The sequence below is a fragment of the Spea bombifrons genome, chromosome 8 (genome assembly GCF_027358695.1).
Source record: "Spea bombifrons isolate aSpeBom1 chromosome 8, aSpeBom1.2.pri, whole genome shotgun sequence".
Lineage (NCBI taxonomy): Eukaryota > Metazoa > Chordata > Amphibia > Anura > Pelobatidae > Spea > Spea bombifrons.
The window spans coordinates 207,531-226,284 of record NC_071094.1 but is presented as its reverse complement, the minus strand read 5'-3'; the positions used below and the strand labels follow the sequence as shown (position 1 = coordinate 226,284).

The 18,754-nt window shown below is 52.7% G+C and overlaps 3 protein-coding genes across 5 annotated transcripts; 1 reads left to right on the top strand and 2 right to left on the bottom strand.

The window, feature by feature from the left end:
- Positions 1-4,248: 4,248 nt before the first annotated feature.
- On the bottom strand, positions 4,249-9,180 carry TBC1D25 (TBC1 domain family member 25). Its single transcript, XM_053473125.1, has 7 exons — positions 9,125-9,180; positions 8,125-8,176; positions 7,647-7,756; positions 7,404-7,555; positions 6,673-6,794; positions 6,367-6,555; positions 4,249-6,235 (listed from the first exon to the last, which is right to left on the bottom strand). The coding sequence occupies exons 1-7, from the start codon at positions 9,178-9,180 to the stop codon at positions 4,796-4,798; spliced, it is 2,121 nt and encodes a 706-aa protein (XP_053329100.1). The 3' UTR covers positions 4,249-4,795.
- EBP (EBP cholestenol delta-isomerase) lies at positions 9,002-11,421 on the bottom strand. The gene is made up of 5 exons (XM_053472674.1): positions 11,339-11,421; positions 10,546-10,861; positions 9,940-9,976; positions 9,592-9,722; positions 9,002-9,418 (listed from the first exon to the last, which is right to left on the bottom strand). The coding sequence occupies exons 2-5, from the start codon at positions 10,844-10,846 to the stop codon at positions 9,195-9,197; spliced, it is 693 nt and encodes a 230-aa protein (XP_053328649.1). The 5' UTR covers positions 10,847-10,861; positions 11,339-11,421; the 3' UTR covers positions 9,002-9,194.
- A 382-nt stretch (positions 11,422-11,803) lies between these two features.
- On the top strand, positions 11,804-18,624 carry PORCN (porcupine O-acyltransferase). Of its 3 annotated transcripts, XM_053472893.1 has the most exons (15): positions 11,804-12,083; positions 13,080-13,246; positions 13,450-13,642; positions 13,838-13,881; positions 13,983-14,164; positions 15,004-15,134; positions 15,955-15,972; positions 16,224-16,238; positions 16,427-16,552; positions 16,631-16,731; positions 16,919-16,995; positions 17,167-17,230; positions 17,452-17,537; positions 17,658-17,765; positions 18,085-18,624. In XM_053472893.1, exons 2-15 carry the CDS (start codon positions 13,111-13,113, stop codon positions 18,184-18,186), a joined length of 1,383 nt encoding a protein of 460 aa, XP_053328868.1. In that variant the 5' UTR covers positions 11,804-12,083; positions 13,080-13,110; the 3' UTR covers positions 18,187-18,624. The 3 variants fall into 3 exon arrangements, with proteins under 3 accessions (XP_053328868.1, XP_053328869.1, XP_053328870.1); XM_053472895.1 differs by lacking the exon at positions 11,804-12,083 and having other exon boundaries at positions 13,150-13,278; XM_053472894.1 differs by lacking the exons at positions 15,955-15,972; positions 16,224-16,238 and having other exon boundaries at positions 11,809-12,083.
- Positions 18,625-18,754: the final 130 nt, after the last annotated feature.

Genomic DNA, 18,754 nt, shown 5'->3' with positions numbered 1-18,754 from the left:
AACAAGGAGCTTTGATCTTTGGAGGCCTGAATTATTCACGCAGATTGTGAGTGCGAGAGAGAGAGAAACTTTGCATATATCATATAGTGAAACAGATGCCAGGGAGATGATTTGTTTTTGCATTTGATCACAAGTGCTATACATTTTATGTATATGGGTCCCTAGGGTGGAGCAATTGGTGAGCAGGGTGGGCCAATGTCCTATCCCCCCCCCTGCCACCAATAGAGGTGTTGGGCATTAGAAACCCCTGGGACCTGACGACCAGGGAGAGGTTAAGAAGTTCCCCTGTGCTCCCAGGGTAAGGAGAGGTAATGAAGGCAACCCCTGAGCCAAGCACTGTCTGGGGAGGTTTCCAGAGTCTGGCTTAGCTGGGTCTGGCAGGGAGATACAGTTAGTGGGTGTTTAGGATGGACGGTCTGGAACAGCAAAGTATGGCCAGAAAAGGATCCAATTAGGAGCTAGGATTTTCTTTTATGATTTTGTTTTGATGTGTTTGACTTGGAAACTTGCAAATAAATAACACAGTTTGCTGCAAATTGGTCTTTCTGAGCCTTATCGCCCTAGAGCGCCATGCTTAGGATTCCGAAAAGTGATATTTATGACCCCAGCTAAAGCACATATAATATATAATGAAACTGGTAGACAGCACCTTGGATTTTAAGTGTATTTGTGTGCGGAGCTGTAAGAGCCGTCACACACTCATAAAATCTCACCAAGAAAATATAGATTTAGGAGTAGGTTATCCGGCACATCTCGCTAGAGGTGCTCTGAGACGTTGTGGTCGTTTTCTTCCACAGAATATAGGTAAATATAGAAAAAAACCTGTTTGCATTCAACGACATTTCCCGCATACAGCCAAGAGAGATATGTCATGTTTTCTGGAAATTATGGGGTCTACATCAGAAAATGCACATTTCAGGTTTTAAAGTTGGAATTTTTACAGATCAATTTTCTTCAATTTCAAAAGTCAATTTTTTCCCAATCCGTGTTCTGCTATTATGCGGCGTTGAGACCTAAACGTACTTACCTTACAGGAGCTTTGTTTGGCGGGGTCTACTCTCCATGAAACCAAGTAGGTTAATAATTTTATTTCAGGGGGGGGGTCACATCCTTTAAATATGAAGCAGCAGAGATGTATTGGAGGGATCTAGAAATAAAAGTTTAAATATGTATTAAAATAACTACAGTGTCCTCTACAACACGACTTTACGCAACCCACAGTGTCCTCTACAACACGGCTTTACACAACCTTCAATATCCTCTACAACACGGCTTTACACAACCCACATTAAGGTGTAGTGAGTTCTTTCCAGAGATGCTGAGCGGGAGACGAGAGCCGAGTAGTGAGTGTGTTAACATTTTCCTGCTGGTGAATCATGGTTGAGGTGCTCAGGGCCGGTCTCTGTGGGTACGTTCCAGAAAAATGAACCCGGCCCCTGATCCGACTGAGATTATTTTTATCCGGCCCCGACCCTCAGACTAAGCCCTGATGTGTCTATTTTCTAACGGATAATACCCATATTGTTGTGTAGCCGAGATGTGTTACATTAAAGTGTTTTGATGTGCAGCAGCTGAGCGGTTACTCGGAAATGCTTCTCCCATCTGTCTCTTAGCGCGGCGGCAGATAGAGAACATGTGTTTTGGGCTTGGAGTCTCTGCTTCGGAAAGGGGTTTAAGTTTCAGGGCAGCTGGTACTTCGCTTTTTTTTTTAAGAAAATCTAAAATTAGCAACAGTAAGTTACCCTGGAATCCAACCCGACGGGACAGACAGGGAATGGGGACCATGGAATGCCCCCTTCAGTACACAACCCCAGGGTTAAGGTCAAGGTACCTGCTCCGTAACGATACGCTTCAGTAGCACATCAGCAGCATCCATCCTCTTAACGCAACCAGCAGGTGTAATGGGGCAATTGCCACCTCTGTGAGACGCATTACAAATAATTATCTTACATAGTAATCTGTTTCAGGTAAACAGTGTGAGGCTGTGTGTGTCAGTGTGAGGCTGTGTGTCAGTCAGTGTGAGTTGTTTCAGTGTGAGGCTGTGTGTCAGTCAGTGTGAGTTTTGTCAGTGTGAGGCTGTGTGTCAGTCTGTGTGAGTTTTGTCAGTGTGAGGCTGTGTGTCAGTCAATGTGAGTTGTTTCAGTGTGAGGCTGTGTGTCAGTCAGTGTGAGTTTTGTCAGTGTGAGGCTGTGTGTCAGTCAATGTGAGTTGTTTCAGTGTGAGGCTGTGTGTCAGTCAATGTGAGTTGTTTCAGTGTGAGGCTGTGTGTCAGTCAGTGTGAGTTTTGTCAGTGTGAGGCTGTGTGTCAGTCAATGTGAGTTGTTTCAGTGTGAGGCTGTGTGTCAGTCAGTGTGAGTTTTGTCAGTGTGAGGCAGTGTGTCAGTGTGAGTTTTGTCAGTGTGAGGCTGTGTGTCAGTCAGTGTGAGTTGTGTCAGTACCGGCGATACAGGTGCTTTCGGCGGGAAACGAGTACCGAGAGGATCGTCGGCACGGCGAGGGTCCTAGGTAGGTCACGTGCTGGTGGGCGGGGTTATGACCTTGTGTGGGAACCTGCCTTGTGGTGAGCGAGGCCGGCGGTAAAACTTCGCAGATGTTGCCCGTCTGCTTTATAACGTGAGGTAATTTTACACCTACCGGGGTGTCTGAATGTGCCCCATTACGCTTTATAACGTGAGGTAATTTTACACCTACCGGGGTGTCTGAATGTGCCCCATTCTGCTTTATAACGTGGGGTAATTTCACACATACTGGGGGTATCTGAGTGTGCACCAACCTGTACTATGTGTCAGAAACAAAGTGCCCCTCACTGGGGTACCTGGCACCTCTTTACTGGCATAGACAGAGCAGGGATCTGCCCCGCCACTCCCTAAAAGAGAAGGTTTTGGGTAAAGCAGACGCTCACCCGTGGCCCCATGGGTTACTCTGCCAGGACACCCTACGGCTGTTACCCCAAGGGCAGTTATGTCACGAACCAGCCAATGGCCACGCGTAGCAGCGGGCCTCGTTCTGCTTCTCAACACTGACAGTACGGAAATAGGTCAACGTTGATGACCTGTGACCCTGGCTGCCTCCATAATGTTTTTCCCGGCGGGACCGTGATCTTCGCCCAGCAGCCTTTTTTTTATCACCTTTAAAATAACTTGTCATCACGCCGGTGACAGACGATTCACATCAGTGCTGTCCTGGCAGGCAGGGCTGTTACTACAGCGATAACACAAACGTCTCAAGGAACTGACCCCGACCCACGTGTGAATCTTCAGCTACGTGATCAGCGAGGGTAGAATCATTAGGCTGAAGGAAATCCGGGTAGATGTGGCTCCTACCACAGAAAGGGAATTAATAAAACATGCATGTAGGTCTTTACAAATTGCCCCAGCAGGGAGAGCCGCATCAGTTGTGTACAGCAGCCATATCAGGGTAATCACGGAATACAAAGACACGCTTTTGATATGATTTATTTACATTTAATGGCCCAGTAAGGTCAGGTCACCCCCAGCGCTTCTCACCAGTTTACAACCCAGTCTTTGTGCGCAGAACCACAAAGTTAGGGTCACCAGAAGCTTCCTTGAGGCCAAGACTTCCTCATCAGATAGCAAAATATGTGCAGCGGTCGCTAATCACAATTTAAAGGGGAGCTTCTGGTACTCTCATTTGGGGGATACCCCGGAGAGCTCTCATTTGGGGGATACCCCGGAGAGCTGCAGTCTGGAGCTCGAGTAGAGCTCTGCGTCTAGAAACAAGTGAAGAATGTGTGCGAACACGAGAGGGAAAGATGCACCAGAAACAGACAGGGCACACGCTTTAAACATTGCTATAAAACCTACGTTTAAGCAGCCTTCTCCCAGTCTGTGCCAAGGGGGTCTATTCACTAAATTGTGTTGTGACTTCATACATTAAAAGGGAGCGCTGGGCCAGGGCCCGCTGCCTTCAGCTCCTCTCCGATAATGAAATGTCTATTAGACTATAGCCCTCACCAGGGGCAAATACTGTATGTGCCTGTTAAATCCAAGCCATGGAATGAAAAGTTAAACCCAAGGAATGGAGTGAGATGGACCACAGAGGCATGTGTTGTAACCTAACCTTCTTGCCTGGCTGAGACAAATGATACCCCCCCCCCAGCCTATACAATAATACAAGGCGAGAGCTGCCATCTAGTGGGTAGATATGGAATTTCCCTGCTGTCACATACTCTCTTAGAGCAGTCTCACCAGGCCTGTAACAGAGTCTCCTCCGTGCAAACCAGAGAAATGTGCTGAACAGTTTTACAATGTATAGTGATCTCTTGTGCTTGCCACATCCCAGCCACGGAGAGTGGAGTTCTTAAGCAGTACACAGAAGTCCATACAACCGCCACCGCAAGGGGAACTACACCTACACGACTTCATCTTCCTACATAAAACAGCATATTGGTAACATTCAGAGATATATGTGTAAACATTGTCATACATCGACATTACGGGAGTCACGTGGAATTTTTTTACAGGATTCTCCTGCTCAGGGAAAACAGCAAACCCATCAAGTGCTGGAAGAGGGAGATCCAGTCACCCTTCTGGCACTCGAAGGACCGTCTCTCCCTGGAAGAGGTCGGGAGAGTAATTCCACCACCTTGTGACAGTCTGATTTGCAGAATATCTCATCTGCCCTGCCAGGTCACATATAGCTTTTGCTACAGAATTTATGTTCCTAAAATGATTCATAAAATATTTCCTGCACCAGAGTCACGTTAAGTAAAAGCAAACTTATGCTCCAAGACGTGTCCAGCAGTCGGCAGGTCAAGAGACAGAACACAAGAGGGTCAGGAGGTGCTCGGGGACTCCGCAGCCGCCTCATCTCCCTCCTCAGAGTCCCACACCTTGGACTGAAGGTAGTCGGCAAACAGAGCCTTGGCCCGGTGCAGCACACGGTTCAAGTTGTGCCGCCGCACCAGGCGGTTAAAGTGCATCGCCAGCTCATCGTAACCCATGTTCTGCTTCATGATCTGTTCACGGTGCTCCAACAGGATTGAGAGGCACAAGAAAAGCATAAACGGATTGCCGCGCCCGAACTCCTGTGGAGGAGGCAGGCTGATGGGGGCAGGTGAGGTGGCAGGAGGCTGCTCGGGGTCCAGCTGGACCTCCTCTTTCTCACCATCAGGAGAGGAATTTGCTATGTCGTCCCCAGCCCCAAAAGTAGTGATCTGTTCGCTGGGGGTGCACGGGCTAAGGGAAGGAACAGACACAGATTTGGTCACCTCTAAGGAGTCAAGAGGTTTAATGAGCGGTTCTGCTTCCCAGAAGCGTTCCTCTTCTTCCTCCTCTTCTGTAGGTTGCCTGACCTGGAGTAGAGAACTCACAGGTAAATCCTCTGTCTCGAAACTGGCTTCTGCCACACTGGTGCCATAACACTTAAATTCCCCAAAGCTGGCTTGCTTCAGTAACTGACAGCTCAGCCTGACCGGCTCCTGCTCTTTCTCTGGTTCTTTGTCTGAAATTTCCAAATTGTCATTTTCTTTTCCCTTTCCAGCTATGTCTTCCTCTCCCTCTGGGCTCAGCCCACGTTCTGGACGCATCATGTGCCTCCTCCTTGTGTTTTTAAGAGTCTCTCCTGGGGCACACGGCAAACCAACCAGTTCAACCTCCTTCTCAGGAGGGTCTGGGGGTAATGAACTCCAAGTCACCTCCAGCATCCTTAGAGCGTCATCAAAAGCAAACTCCCTCTTGAGCTCCAGTAACAGCCAACGATAACAGAAGAGAAGATCATCAGCACCACGGGACACCAGGTAGTTGTTGAAATCAGGGTCAGAGTATCGCAGCAAAAGTTTGAGGTGCGAGAACTTCACAGACATGCACTCTCCATCCATGCGGAAATTCCCCTCCAACCTCTTCATGATGCCACAAAAGCAGATGAAAGCGTGAGCTTCGTTGTCCATTACAGCCAGGATGGGAGAGGCAATGTCACTCATACCTTGACAATAAGACACCTGAGGGTGGGTAACGGCGTATGTGGTGAGAAGATCATGTAGAGCCTGCAGGTGGGGGCTGTCTTCAGAGCCTGCATAATAAGGGTGTGTGCGATCGGTTCGTAGGACATCTTTCATGACGTTGCCTTGGATGAACTCCAGGTCCTCTGGGTTGCATCGTTCCCTCCACTCGCTCTTCAGCTGGTAGTACTCTCGAGTTTTACACTTCATGTAGTCCATGCGTTCCTGCCCGCTAAGCCCATCCGGGTATACATTCAGAAGATAACGCCAGACCACCTGGAAGGAGAAAGAAAACAGCTTATTAGAGAGACAAGAGACGCCCAGACCTGGTTAATAGAGGAAAATCAAGTGTTATTCATGACGACAAAGGGGGGAGTCATTTATATCCTCTCTCATTTGAAATTCACCTTGCGCAACGAAGGCTCCACGCCGCCGTGGTATATGCGCAGCCTTAGTTCCTCTGGACGTGTCAGCTGTCCTTCATGGTTCATGTATGAATGAAACTCAACGTCACTCAGTGGTGGTTTGAAAGGCTTCACATCCTCTCCATACGTCCAGTTCAAGGCCTGCTGCACTTTGGAGAGAGTCCTTCCCACCTGTCACAACCAACAAGCTATATATATGAGTAACAGGCCAGGAGGAACGGCCCGAGACCGAACGGAGTCACTCATATATTAAAGAGAAAGCCAGCTGGCCTGCAGATCGCCTCTTACCTGGGACAAGATGGACTGAGTGAAGGGAAGTGCAGAGGACAGAGTGCGTTTGTCCACCAAAAACAAGTCTGTTCCAATAACATCCTTCGGGCTGATGATATCCCAGTCTTCCAACAGGGGACCTGCAGTTAGGAAATTCTGTAATAACTGCGGGTACACTGGAAATTGCAGGGGACGGGCCGCAGGAACCCCAGGGGACGGGCCACGAGGATGCTGGGAACTACAGAGAATTGGCCGCTGAGACGCTGGGAACTACAGAGAATTGGCCGCGGGGATGCTGGGGATTATAGAGAATTGGCCGCGGGGATGCTGGGGATTACAGTGTCCCATAAGGACTACAGAGGGGGAGCTACAGGAACAGACAGACGTCAGCCTTGGATGGGTGGCACTTACAGAGATGCCGCGGACATAAAAATGTCTGTGAAATAACGGGACAAAGTTAGGAGGGGTCTGAAACCCACATGCTAATATTACACCACATGCATGTAACCACGCAGGGTCTGATCCCTCTGTGTGCAACGTTGCCATGTTTTCCCGTCACACAACTACAATTGCACTGTGCAGGGAACCTACACAACTTGCAACACTAATCACACTAAGAACGGACTGAAAACCACGTTACAGCCCAGAGTCACATCAGGCCCCTACACACCTGCTATCATAAAATTGGTAGTGGTTCCCCTTTTAATTGACACTCATTTTAGAAGATCCTGAAAGCTCCAGAGACTTACTGTCTTCGGCCGGCTTGATATCCAGCTTGAGCTGCAGGTACGGCTTTGAGGCGCTTTCAAACGCAGCGCCCAGGTCCCAATCTGACATCAGTGACACGTAGCTCTCGTGACCCTGCTTATCACGGCTCAGGTAACTAATTCCAAAATTCTTCCTGCCGAGAAAAGGATAATATCAAGGATATGAAGCCCTCAAGTGATGCCATTACAGGAGTCACATGACGCGGAGCCATAACGGAGTCTCACCCATTGAGATCGAAGGCTCGGAGGAGGATGTGCTGCAGGACATCCAGGGAGGTGATCTGAGGATCCACGGCAAACGAGCGGCTTTCGGGTGGCAGGACCCCGTCACATTTCTGGGGAGACAAATGAGAAGGTTACTGGGAAACAAAACTTCGGGGGGGCAAAAATACACGAGAGACAAGGCTGAGGGTATGAGGAAGGGCAGAGAACGGTGTGAGGGGCAATACCATGATAACCCTAAATACACCCCAATGGAGGAGCAGAACACCCAGGGTATCATGATGATAGGGTAACTGGGTGATAATAATGGGGGTGTTTATGGGGATAATGAGTGACAAATGTGTTTCTTGATGGTGATATTGGGGATACTGGGTGATGGGGATGATGACAGGGGGGGGAGACTGGTATCATACTGGGATGACAGTGCCATGCTGGGATGCAGCCAGGTGGATGTACCCCAGTTCCGTGGCCCCCCACTCACCCGGACCCGCACTCTCACCACCTCCCTCTCCTCCTCCTCCATATCCCTTCCTCTACCGGCTCACATCCGGTATGACGTCACCTTCGCGTCACCGCTCCGCCCACAGCCACGGTCAAGCTCACGTGACTGACAATTGTGCGAGGTCTTTGACTCAGTCCTTGTTGCCCTCCCCGTGAATGTTAGCTCTTCCCCCCTAGTGAATATTAGCTCTGTGGCCAAGCCCTGCTGCCCTCCTCCCCCTAGTAAATGTTAGCTCTTTGGCCCAGTCCCTTGTGCCCTCCTCCCCCTCTAGTGATTGTTAGTCCCTTGGCCCAGCCCCCCCCCCTTATGTAGTATAGGTCCCAGCCACATTCCCCCCCCCCCCCCGGCATTATCTCTGTTTAATCAGATCCCAAACACAGAGAGCGAAGTCCAGACGCAGGGGTTTCCACCCAAAACATCCTTCCCCACGAGACCACTCCACGCCGCTGGGGCCGGATCACAGACATGTGCAGCGTACACGGTGGCTTCCTGGCCGTTTTATTTTATAGCCAGACGAGATGGTTCGTTAGGGAGAGAGGATTAATGGGGCCACGTGAGCAAGGGAAATGTAGCCTGTGACAGGTCAGAGACAGGTGGGAGACGGGCGCCACTCATTTAGGGGTATCTGTGACAGGTGCAAGACGGCCGCCGCTCACACAGGGGGTGTCTGTGGCAGGTGCCCCGAACGCGCTCGTATTTTACACTGAAGCCGTGGTTGCGCAGGCTGCTCAGTGCCTGCTGTCTGTCCACCTCCCCGCAACAGTCAGGTAGTCACGAGCGGGAGATGAAATGCAACTCCCGATATGGCACGTGGACCTTGAAAAGCCTTGTAATCAACACATAAGGAGCCACGAGAGGGAATGTAAAAGTTTTATTGCCATGCATTATTACAGAGAACCCCCCACACACAGTGATCTGCAGCCACGTCGTTCAGTGTCACGTCGTTCAGCGTCACGTTCTGCAGACAGCTCTGCTGCACCGGTTACGTGACAACAGGTCCTCAATAAACGTCCTCCACTTCCTGCTCCTCTCCATGATCACGTGGCCCCTCAGCTCCTCTTGGTTTTGGCCACGGGCCGGACAGCATCCGCAGAGCTTTGGGCTTTACTCAGCTGTAGCCACGAGTCCACGATGAGAGCGGCCGGGATAAAAATCCACAAAGCGTTCATAAATACAAAGTAAAACCAGAAGTAGAGGGGGTGCCACATCTCGCTGTGGCTGAAGCCCTCCCGGTACTCCGTGTAGAAGTAGAGCACGTCTCCGTACAGCTGGCCTGAGAGAGATAGAGAGAGACAGCCCAATTACTGCAGAGACAGACAACCACAGAGTCCCACGCAAAACATGCCTCCTCTGCTACTCCACCCTGCACTCCTTCCCATCATTCTGCCCCACTGGGGTAAAGCTAACAACAAGAATTCCAGAAGGTGCCCCACGTCTGCTCCTTACCGAGGGACACAATGAGCTGCAGCACAAAGCGATGAGGGCAGCCACGCAGGAATGAGACCACCGTCCACACGCTGAGGGGGCCCCAAGCCCAGGCTGTGATGGTCTCCATACACACTGTGAAATTATCCGCTCTGGGGGACAGAGAGAGAGACAGTGAGTGAGGCACAGAGACAGGTGGAGAGAGACAGCATGTGAGACCATGTGTACGAGTGTAAGTAAATTCATTCATTGAGCTCAGGTGTACTAAAATGGAGATGCAGTAAGTGCCGTGGGAGGTGGGCCGTACAGAGCGGATACACAGGAGGAGAAGGTATTTAGATGCAGTTTCCCTCCCTGCGGAGCACTCACATGACGTATCGGCTGTCACCTTTGGCGTATTCTTTCCCTGGAGAGACACAAATTACACAATTACCATGACAGATCCCGTAACCGGTCACTCCCCTACCCCCCCAACCCACGACAGATCCCGTAACCCGTCACTCCCCTACAACCCCAACCCACGACAGATCCAGTAACCCGTCACTCCCCTACCACCCCAACCCACGACAGATCCCGTAACCCGTCACTCCCCTACCACCCCAACCCACGACAGATCCCGTAACCGGTCACTCCCCTACCCCCCCAAACCACAACAGATCCCGTAACCCGTCACTCCCCTACCACCCCAACCCACGACAGATCCCGTAACCCGTCACTCCCTTACCACCCCAACCCACGACAGATCCCGTAACCCGTCACTCCCCTACCACCCCAACCCACAGCAGATCCCGTAACCGGTCACTCCCCTACCACCCCAACCCACGACAGATCCCGTAACCCGTCACTCCCTTACCACCCCAACCCACAGCAGATCCCGTAACTGGTCACTCCCCTACCACCCCAACCCATGACAGATCCAGTCACTCCCCTACCACCCCACAACAGATCCCGTAACCTCCCCCATCCCCTCCTTACAAAGCTGTGAGAGGAACGCCTGGTCCTGTGGGATCTCCATGTAGTACAGGGAGAACCAGCCTTCGATGACACCGTGGATGAAGCCACAGATTGTAAACCAGCACAGAGCAAGCCGGCGCCAGGAGCTCAGCTTGGATGCCCGGCCAGACAGGAGCCACGTTGCAGCCAGCAAACCACCGGACACGGAGAACAGGAAGGCCAGGATCTGCCACATGGGGCGGTCATTGGGACGGTAGTCATCCAAGCGCAGGTCACGTGGCCAGTATGGGTGAGGTACGGGGGTCTCTGTATTCTGAGCCATGGTGTCTGCTTCCCCCTGAAAGAGAAGATCAAAGTGTCAGAACCCCCCCCACTGCAAACAGTCACAGCATGCGCATGGCACGCAAGCTTCCAGCATCTTCCAGGGAGGATCACTAGACGTGACATCAATGGAGCATTCGCTAAAACCGGCCAGTCTCGGGCTGCAGTGACGCTCTGATCCAACAGTCTCACCTTCACGAGACCAACGGAGACAGCCCACGGGGGCGCACACATTCGTAAAAGAGAGACAGCCCACGGGGGCGCACACATTCGTAAAAGAGAGACAGCCCACGGGGAGCACACATTCTGACAAGAGAGACAGCACGCGATGGGGGTGCACACTCTGACAAGAGAGACAGCACGCGATGGGGGTGCACACTCTGACAAGAGAGACAGCACGCAGGGGGTGGGGAACACTGACAGGGGAGACAGTCCGCGGGGGGAAAACACACAGGTAGACAGGTATCTAGAATCTGACTGACAGGTAACTCACCGCCAGCTGCGCTTCTGCAGCTCCGCGCCTTCTGCAGACGCTAATACAATGAATGCGGGGCACTAGCCCCACCCACCTGCAACATGCACTGGCGCTAGCCAATCAGCACCCTGGTGAGGAGGGGTTTCTCCGGGGGCGCGCCAGTCATGCGCAGCCTTTTTGCCGGCCTTGGACAGTAAACTTGCTCTGATTGGTTAAGAGTGGGAACGCCCGCAGCAAGTTACGCACTCTGACCGTCACGAGACCCTCGTTCCATGACACCGGATTGGCTAAAGGCAGAAGGGCTGGTTAATATTAATCTGGGGTCTCCATGGTAACCACGGGGTGTTGTATTTGTGCAAAGTCTCCGGCTCATACAATCGATTGGATGCTGTGCATGCCAATCACATGAATCTCTATGCCTTACTTAGTGATTGGTGGAATTTTCTATCCTGTACATGGTTAACATCGCTCTCCTCTGTGATTGGCGCGATTCGCCTGGTCGGTGTGATTTACTTTTGTTATTTTATTTTATTGGATAATCTTTTGTTCGCTGTTATTGGTTATCGTCTCTGGGCAGTGATTGGTTTCCTTCAACATTCTGAGCAATGATTGGCTGGACACTCTCTGTGTAGTGATTGGCTGGGTTTTCTCTGCCAAACCCTGTGACTGGTTGAGCTCAGTCCCTGTTATGAAGACCCCCCTCATTCAAAGGGTACAGGAGGAAATGGAATAAGCAAAAGGCAGCTGGGCCGAGGACCCCCAGGTAATGGCGGTTAATCAGTCCGAGTCCCCCCCCTCATCACCCAGTGACTGAGTACGAGCCCCCCCTCATCACCCAGTGACTGAGTCCGAGTCCCCCCCCATCACCCAGGTAATGGCGGGGAATCAGTCCGAGTCCCCCCCCTTCATCACCCAGTGACTGAGAACGAGCCCCCCCCTCATTACCCAGTGACTGAGTCCGAGTCCCCCCCCCTCATCACCCAGTGACTGAGTCCGAGTCCCCCCCCTTCTTCACCCAGTGACTGAGTACGAGCCCCCCTCATTACTCAGTGACTGAGTCCGAGTCCCCCCCCTCATCACCCAGTGACTGAGTCCGAGTCCCCCCCCCTCATCACCCAGTGACTGAGTCCGAGTCCCCCCCCCTCATCACCCAGTGACTGAGTCCGAGTCCCCCCCCTCATCACCCAGTGACTGAGTCCGAGTCCCCCCCCCTCATCACCCAGTGACTGAGTCCGAGTCCCCCCCCCCTCATCACCCAGTGACTGAGTCCGAGTCCCCCCCCCTCATCACCCAGTGACTGAGTCCGAGTCCCCCCCTCATCACCCAGTGACTGAGTCCGAGTCCCCCCCCTCATCACCCAGTGACTGAGTCCGAGTCCCCCCCCTCATCACCCAGTGACTGAGTCCGAGTCCCCCCCCCTCATCACCAGTGACTGAGTCCGAGTCCCCCCCCCTCATCACCCAGTGACTGAGTCCGAGTCCCCCCCCATCACTGAGTCATGTAGGTACTCGGCTTATATTATACACTTGTGGTGCAAGTTTGTAAGTAGAATGATGCATGCGTGTGATATCACATGTACTCTGGTACACGTGTATTATATGTGGCACATACACATTTATTCCTCGGTCGTTGGCGTGTCCTGCAGCTACAGAGTGTCACGTGGCTTTCAGGCACTGATCGGTGAATAGGGTAAATTCTCTGTCGCATTGAGCCTGAGTATGTCCGTGCCGTGTATGACCCGTGTCCTCTGTTCCCACAGACCTCTGTACACCAGGACCCCCGGAGCAGACATGGCCCCCTTCAGCCGCAGGGATTTTTTTGAGCAGCTACTCCATGGATGCGTGTTCCCCACCGCGCAGCAAGGACTGGAGCAGATCTGGGTCCTGCTGGTGATCTGCCTCGCCTGCCGTGTCCTGTGGAGGCTGGGTGAGGAAATCCTTCTCCAACACGCGTGTCATGTGAGCAAGCTGTGCAGGGAATTGGGCACCTCACCTCCCCCGGTCCTTATTAATATTATTATTATTATAAGCAGTAAGATGCAGCCGTGGTTCCAATGCTTTCGTATTGTCCGTGTTTTCTCTCCGTGTTCCCGTCCCCTCCGCTCCTCTCATAACCGTCTCTCCCCGCAGCCCTCCCGTCGCATTTCAAGCACCTGCTGACCATCGCAGGTGGCTTCTTCTGCCTGCACCATTTCTTCCAGCTGCAGATGGTTTGGGTGGTCCTGCTCAGTCTGCTCTGCTACCTGGTTCTCTTCTTGTGCCGGCGGTCTCCGCACCGGGGGGTCCTCCTCTCTGTTACCGTCCTCATCTACCTGCTGATGGGGTGAGTGGCGCACATGCTATGTACACGCCTGAAGCCGTGTTTCATTATCTGCGTTAGGCTGAGGGTTTTTCTGCAGCCGCCCCTGACTCCCTGCTGCGTTAGTGCAATGTGTTTATGGCAGCGCATGGTTAGCGGACAGACTGCTCACGCATGGTGACCCCGGGGCCAATCCTCATGTCTCTTTTTCACCCGCAGGGAGATGCACATGGTGGACACTGTCAGTTGGCACAAGATGAGAGGTTGGTGTTTGCTTAATGTGACCTCATCTCACCCCAAACCAATGGCCTCTCCTCCCCGCAGATGCTCTAACCCCCTCTCTTCCTCTGTCCCGCCACCCCAGGAGCACAAATGATTGTGGCAATGAAGGCCGTGTCCCTTGGGTTCGACGTTGATCGGGGCACAATTCGCTCCATCCCATCCCCAGTAGAGTTCATGGGGTACGTTTATTTTGTGGGCACCGTGATCTTTGGCCCGTGGATCAGTTTTACCGGCTACCTCCAGGCAGTGAAAGGACGTCCACTGGTGAGTGATTGGTCCCCCACACTGTGAGTTGGTCAGGAGTGGGGGTCATACCTGGAGCAGGGGTGGAATTTTGGCTTTATGGGGTAATTCTTTGCTCATGACATCTTGTTTATTAGATGCGTATGCGTTCGGATGGGCCCGGCAGCGTACCCTGCGCTCTCTGCGTCTGATGCGCCCGGCAGCGTACCCTGCGCTCTCTGCGCCTGATGCGCCCGGCAGCGTACCCTGCCCTCTCTGCGCCTGATGCGCCCGGCAGCGTACCCTGCGCTCTCTGCGCCTGATGCGCCCGGCAGCATACCCTGCCCTCTCTGCGCCTGATGCGCCCGGCAGCGTACCCTGCGCTCTCTGCGTCTGATGCGCCCGGCAGCGTACCCTGCGCTCTCTGCGCCTGATGCGCCCGGCAGCGTACCCTGCGCTCTCTGCGCCTGATGCGCCCGGCAGCCTACCCTGTGCTCTCTGCGCCTGATGCGCCCGGCAGCGTACCCTGCGCTCTCTGCGTCTGATGCGCCCGGCAGCGTACACTGCGCTCTCTGCGTCTGGTGCGCCCGGCAGCGTACCCTGCGCTCTCTGCGTCTGATGCGCCCGGCAGCGTACCCTGCGCTCTCTGCGTCTGGTGCGCCCGGCAGCGTACACTGCGCTCTCTGCGTCTGGTGCGCCCGGCAGCGTACCCTGTGCTCTCTGCGTCTGATGCGCCCGGCAGCGTACCCTGCGCTCTCTGCGTCTGATGCGCCCGGCAGCGTACCCTGCGCTCTCTGCGCCTGATGCGCCCGGCAGCGTACCCTGCGCTCTCTGCGTCTGATGCCGGTCTGTTTCATGTCCCCCTCTCTCTCTTCGGACAGAGTCTGCGCTGGTTCTGGAAGGTGTGCCGCAGTCTGGGGCTGTGCATCGGTTGCCTTTTGGTGTCCACCTGCATCTCGCCGTATCTCTTCCCTTACTTTATCCCTCTGTATGGAGATCGGCTCCTCAGAAAGTGAGTGCAGCCACCCAAACCAAGAATTTAGTGGAACATTCAGATGCTTTTTTTTTTTTTTTCTTTGCTTTGTACCTCTGCTTTAATATAGTCCTCTCATCCGAAGCCTCCGTTCCCCCCTCTCACCTTCTCGGTTCCTGTCCTTTTCCTCATGGCTCTTACCGTATCCCAAAAAGAACTTTAGATATCTGGACATTAGAGCGCTGGATGTATCGGTGGGATTCCGGGGACTTCATGAAGTGCTCTGCGGTGCAGGGCCGTTACACCCGGGATGCCCCTTCTCTTTTCCTAAAAGGCGACACCAAGCAAATAAAAAAGCCTCTAGACTGAAGCATTCTAGAAAAGCATGACAGGGATTTTTAGGCTCAACATCTCCTTCCCTCCAGATCTTTCTGTCCTCCTCATCTCCACGGTCTGATCTCATTCCCTCCCCGGGGACCATCCTGTCCTCCTTTCCTGCATGGTCGGTCCTCCTTTCCTTCTTGGCTCCCTCCTTTCCTCTTCTGTATAGTCTGTCCTGCATGGTCGGTCCTCCTTTCCTGCATGGTCGGTCCTCCTTTCCTTCTTGGCTCCCTCCTTTCCTCTTCTGTATAGTCTGTCCTGCATGGTCGGTCCTCCTTTCCTGCATGGTCGGTCCTCTCTCCAGCTCCAGGGACCTTCTCTCCTAGGTGCCTTCTGTCCTCCCCTGCCAGGTCCTGTCCTTTCCAGTAGACCATCTCATCCTCCTTGTCGCTGAGCCTGGGCTCTCCTAGTTTTATCAGCGCTGTTTTCTCAGTCTTATCGTCTGCTTTTTCCTTTCATGCTGTCACGACTCCTGCAGCAGGAAGCACAAGGCCAGGTATCTACCGTTATCTGCTTTAAACCGACTGCGCTCTCTCTCTCTCTCTCTCTCTCTCTCTCTCACCAAGGCCCTCTCTTCGCCACTCTATACGCAGCTATAAGAGTCTCTTTCTGTTCCGTTATCAGCCAATGACTCCCACCGACGCTACTATCTGACAGTCTCTGCATCTCTCTCTCTGACTTTCTTTACTTGTCTCTGACGGTCTCTTTTGCTTTTCACTCACTTGCTCTTTTCTTTTCTGTTGGCAGGGGTACAATTATTCGGTGAGTCTTTCCAGGGTCTCGGTGGGCAGTGAAGGGGTATACAGAAGTTCTGTCCATGGGGGGTAGGGGCAGATCTGGTCTGTGTTTGGGGAGCCAAATGTTTTTTTTTCACCCCAATCATAGTTTTTATTTCTAAAAACCATTGTGACATCCAGGTCTGTCACTAATTCCAACTCTCTACCCTACAGATGGCTCCGGGCCTACGAGAGCGCCTCCTCGTTCCACTTCAGTAATTATTTTGTAGGGTTTTTATCAGAAGTGACGGCTACTCTATCCGGAGCCGGCTTCACCGAGGAGAAGGAAAACATTCAATGGTGAGAGCGTGACCGGACTATCTGGTTCCCTGCGTGTCTGCGCATGTCCGGGGACTGACCTCTCGCTCCTCCCTCCAGGGATCTGACAGCCTCGCGCCCGCTCAACGTGGAGATCCCCCGCTCCATGGTTGAAGTTGTGACCAGCTGGAACCTGCCAATGTCTCGCTGGCTCCACTCGTGTAAGGAAGAATATTCACTCGTGGAATTGGCTGCGTGGCCACAATGAATCGCGTCCTGGAGCCTCAATGCCACCCTCTCCCACCCTGGACTCTCCGACCGTGCCCCCTATCAGCCCCCTCTTCTCTCCCGCTTCCCTTTCCGGACTCGCCATCACTGATGTCCTTTGTATCTGCTTTTCTGATTTAGATGTTTTTAAGAATGCGGTGCAGTTGGGGATGTTTCACGCCATTATCGTCACCTACGCGGCAAGTGCGCTGCTTCATGTGAGTGGTTCCCATGTGGCGGGGGGGGCAGGAGACGGGGCAGTGGGGTGGAATAAGCTCTGTGTTGCACAGATAGGTGGGTGAGTGTAATGTAGCGTGTGCACACGTGTGCACCGTCTCGGTAACATGTATGTCTGTGTAATCACATGATGTCATATTTTGTGCTTCCAGGGTCTCAGTTTTCACTTGGCCGCCGTCCTCTTGTCTTTGGGATTCATAACATACGTTGAACACGGTGAGCGCTGACGCTGGGGGCTCAGGAGGTGACCACCGAGGCTGTGTCTGAGAAAGAGGGAGATTCTGAGGGAAGGCTGGCGGGGGGGATTAGGGGCCAGTTACTGCCACATGCCTGGTGGAAGTCTGTCTGTGTCTTAGTGACACACAAGGATTAAAGGCATGTGTTCCAGGCGCATCTTCTCCACCACCTAACGTGTCGCCTCTCCCTCTGTGTCTCAGTTCTGCGGAAGAGATTGGCGGAGATTTTCAGCGCCTGCATCCTGTCCAAGAAATGCCCCCCAAACTGCACTCATCGTCACAAGAAGGTTAGAATTTAACATCGGTGTGAAGTTGGAGCCCCATCGCACCCCTCGCGCGAGTCGCGCCCTGTAGTGATACGGCCGACTACCAAATCCCCCAAATAATCTGACGTTCTCTTTTTGCAGGGCCTCCTGCTGACCCTCACTAATATTCTGTTTGGGGTCCTGGCCATCGTCCATCTCACATACCTGGGGTCTTTGTTTGACTCCGAGTCGGATGATGTGGAGGAAGAGGTAAGCGGTGACAGGAAGCTTGTGGGGAAAAGGGAGTCCTCTAGGGGGCAGCACTTGGATCTGTGGGAAATAAATTGAAAAAAATGCCCCTCATTTGGAGTAGTACAATGAGCTGACCTCTCTAGCTGGATGTTAAGACCATAGCACGTGGGTGACCATAGCACGTGGCCCTCAGAAGCCGAGGGTTTCTCTCTCAGGCACCTGCTCTCTGGGTAAATCCAGGACATTTGTGCTGAGATCCAGTAATGGGATCTCCTTCCTCCTCTGTGTCAGACAAGACCCCCGTGGATCTCCACTAACGCTCTCCTTCTCCCTGCAGGGCTACGGGATGTCCCACACCGTTCACAAGTGGTCAGAGCTGAGTTGGGCCGGCCATTGGCTCACGTTTGCCTGTTGGGTGTTTTACCGTCTGATCCTGTGAGAGATCCGCCATTTCTCTGAGAGGGACCATGACATCCGAGCGCCACCCAATGTGTGAGGGTCAGGGGTCTGACAAAGCTCAGGCCCGGGTGGGCCAGATGTGTCCCACGCAGCAGTGTTCATCAGCCATCTTCCTGTGATAGGGACCCGATAAGTGGGTCTTATAGAGGAAGGGACTTCACCCTAACAGTATTTTAGAGGTGTCTCTCCCACCTAAGAGGTGTCTCTCCCACTATTTTGTGGTCTGCCCCAGCGGGGGTACATTAAGGCTGCTCACTATTGGTGCAATTTGTTACAGATTCAGGTACACAGGGGACACGCTAGGCTCTGTAACTCCACTTATTCCTCTCCCGGGGAGCAGCCAGATTTTTTTTTTATTATTATTAAATATTCCTGATCCTGTAAGACCCCCTCATGCAGAATCGGCCAATAAATCCTCATTTTGTAAGGACTTCTGCCTCCTGTGATTTTCTTTTTTATTCCGCTAATAATAACCCCCCGCACCTGTGGAACAAATGCTACATGTAGATGCGTCGTAATCCCTGGCCGGGTATGCCACGTGCGGGGTA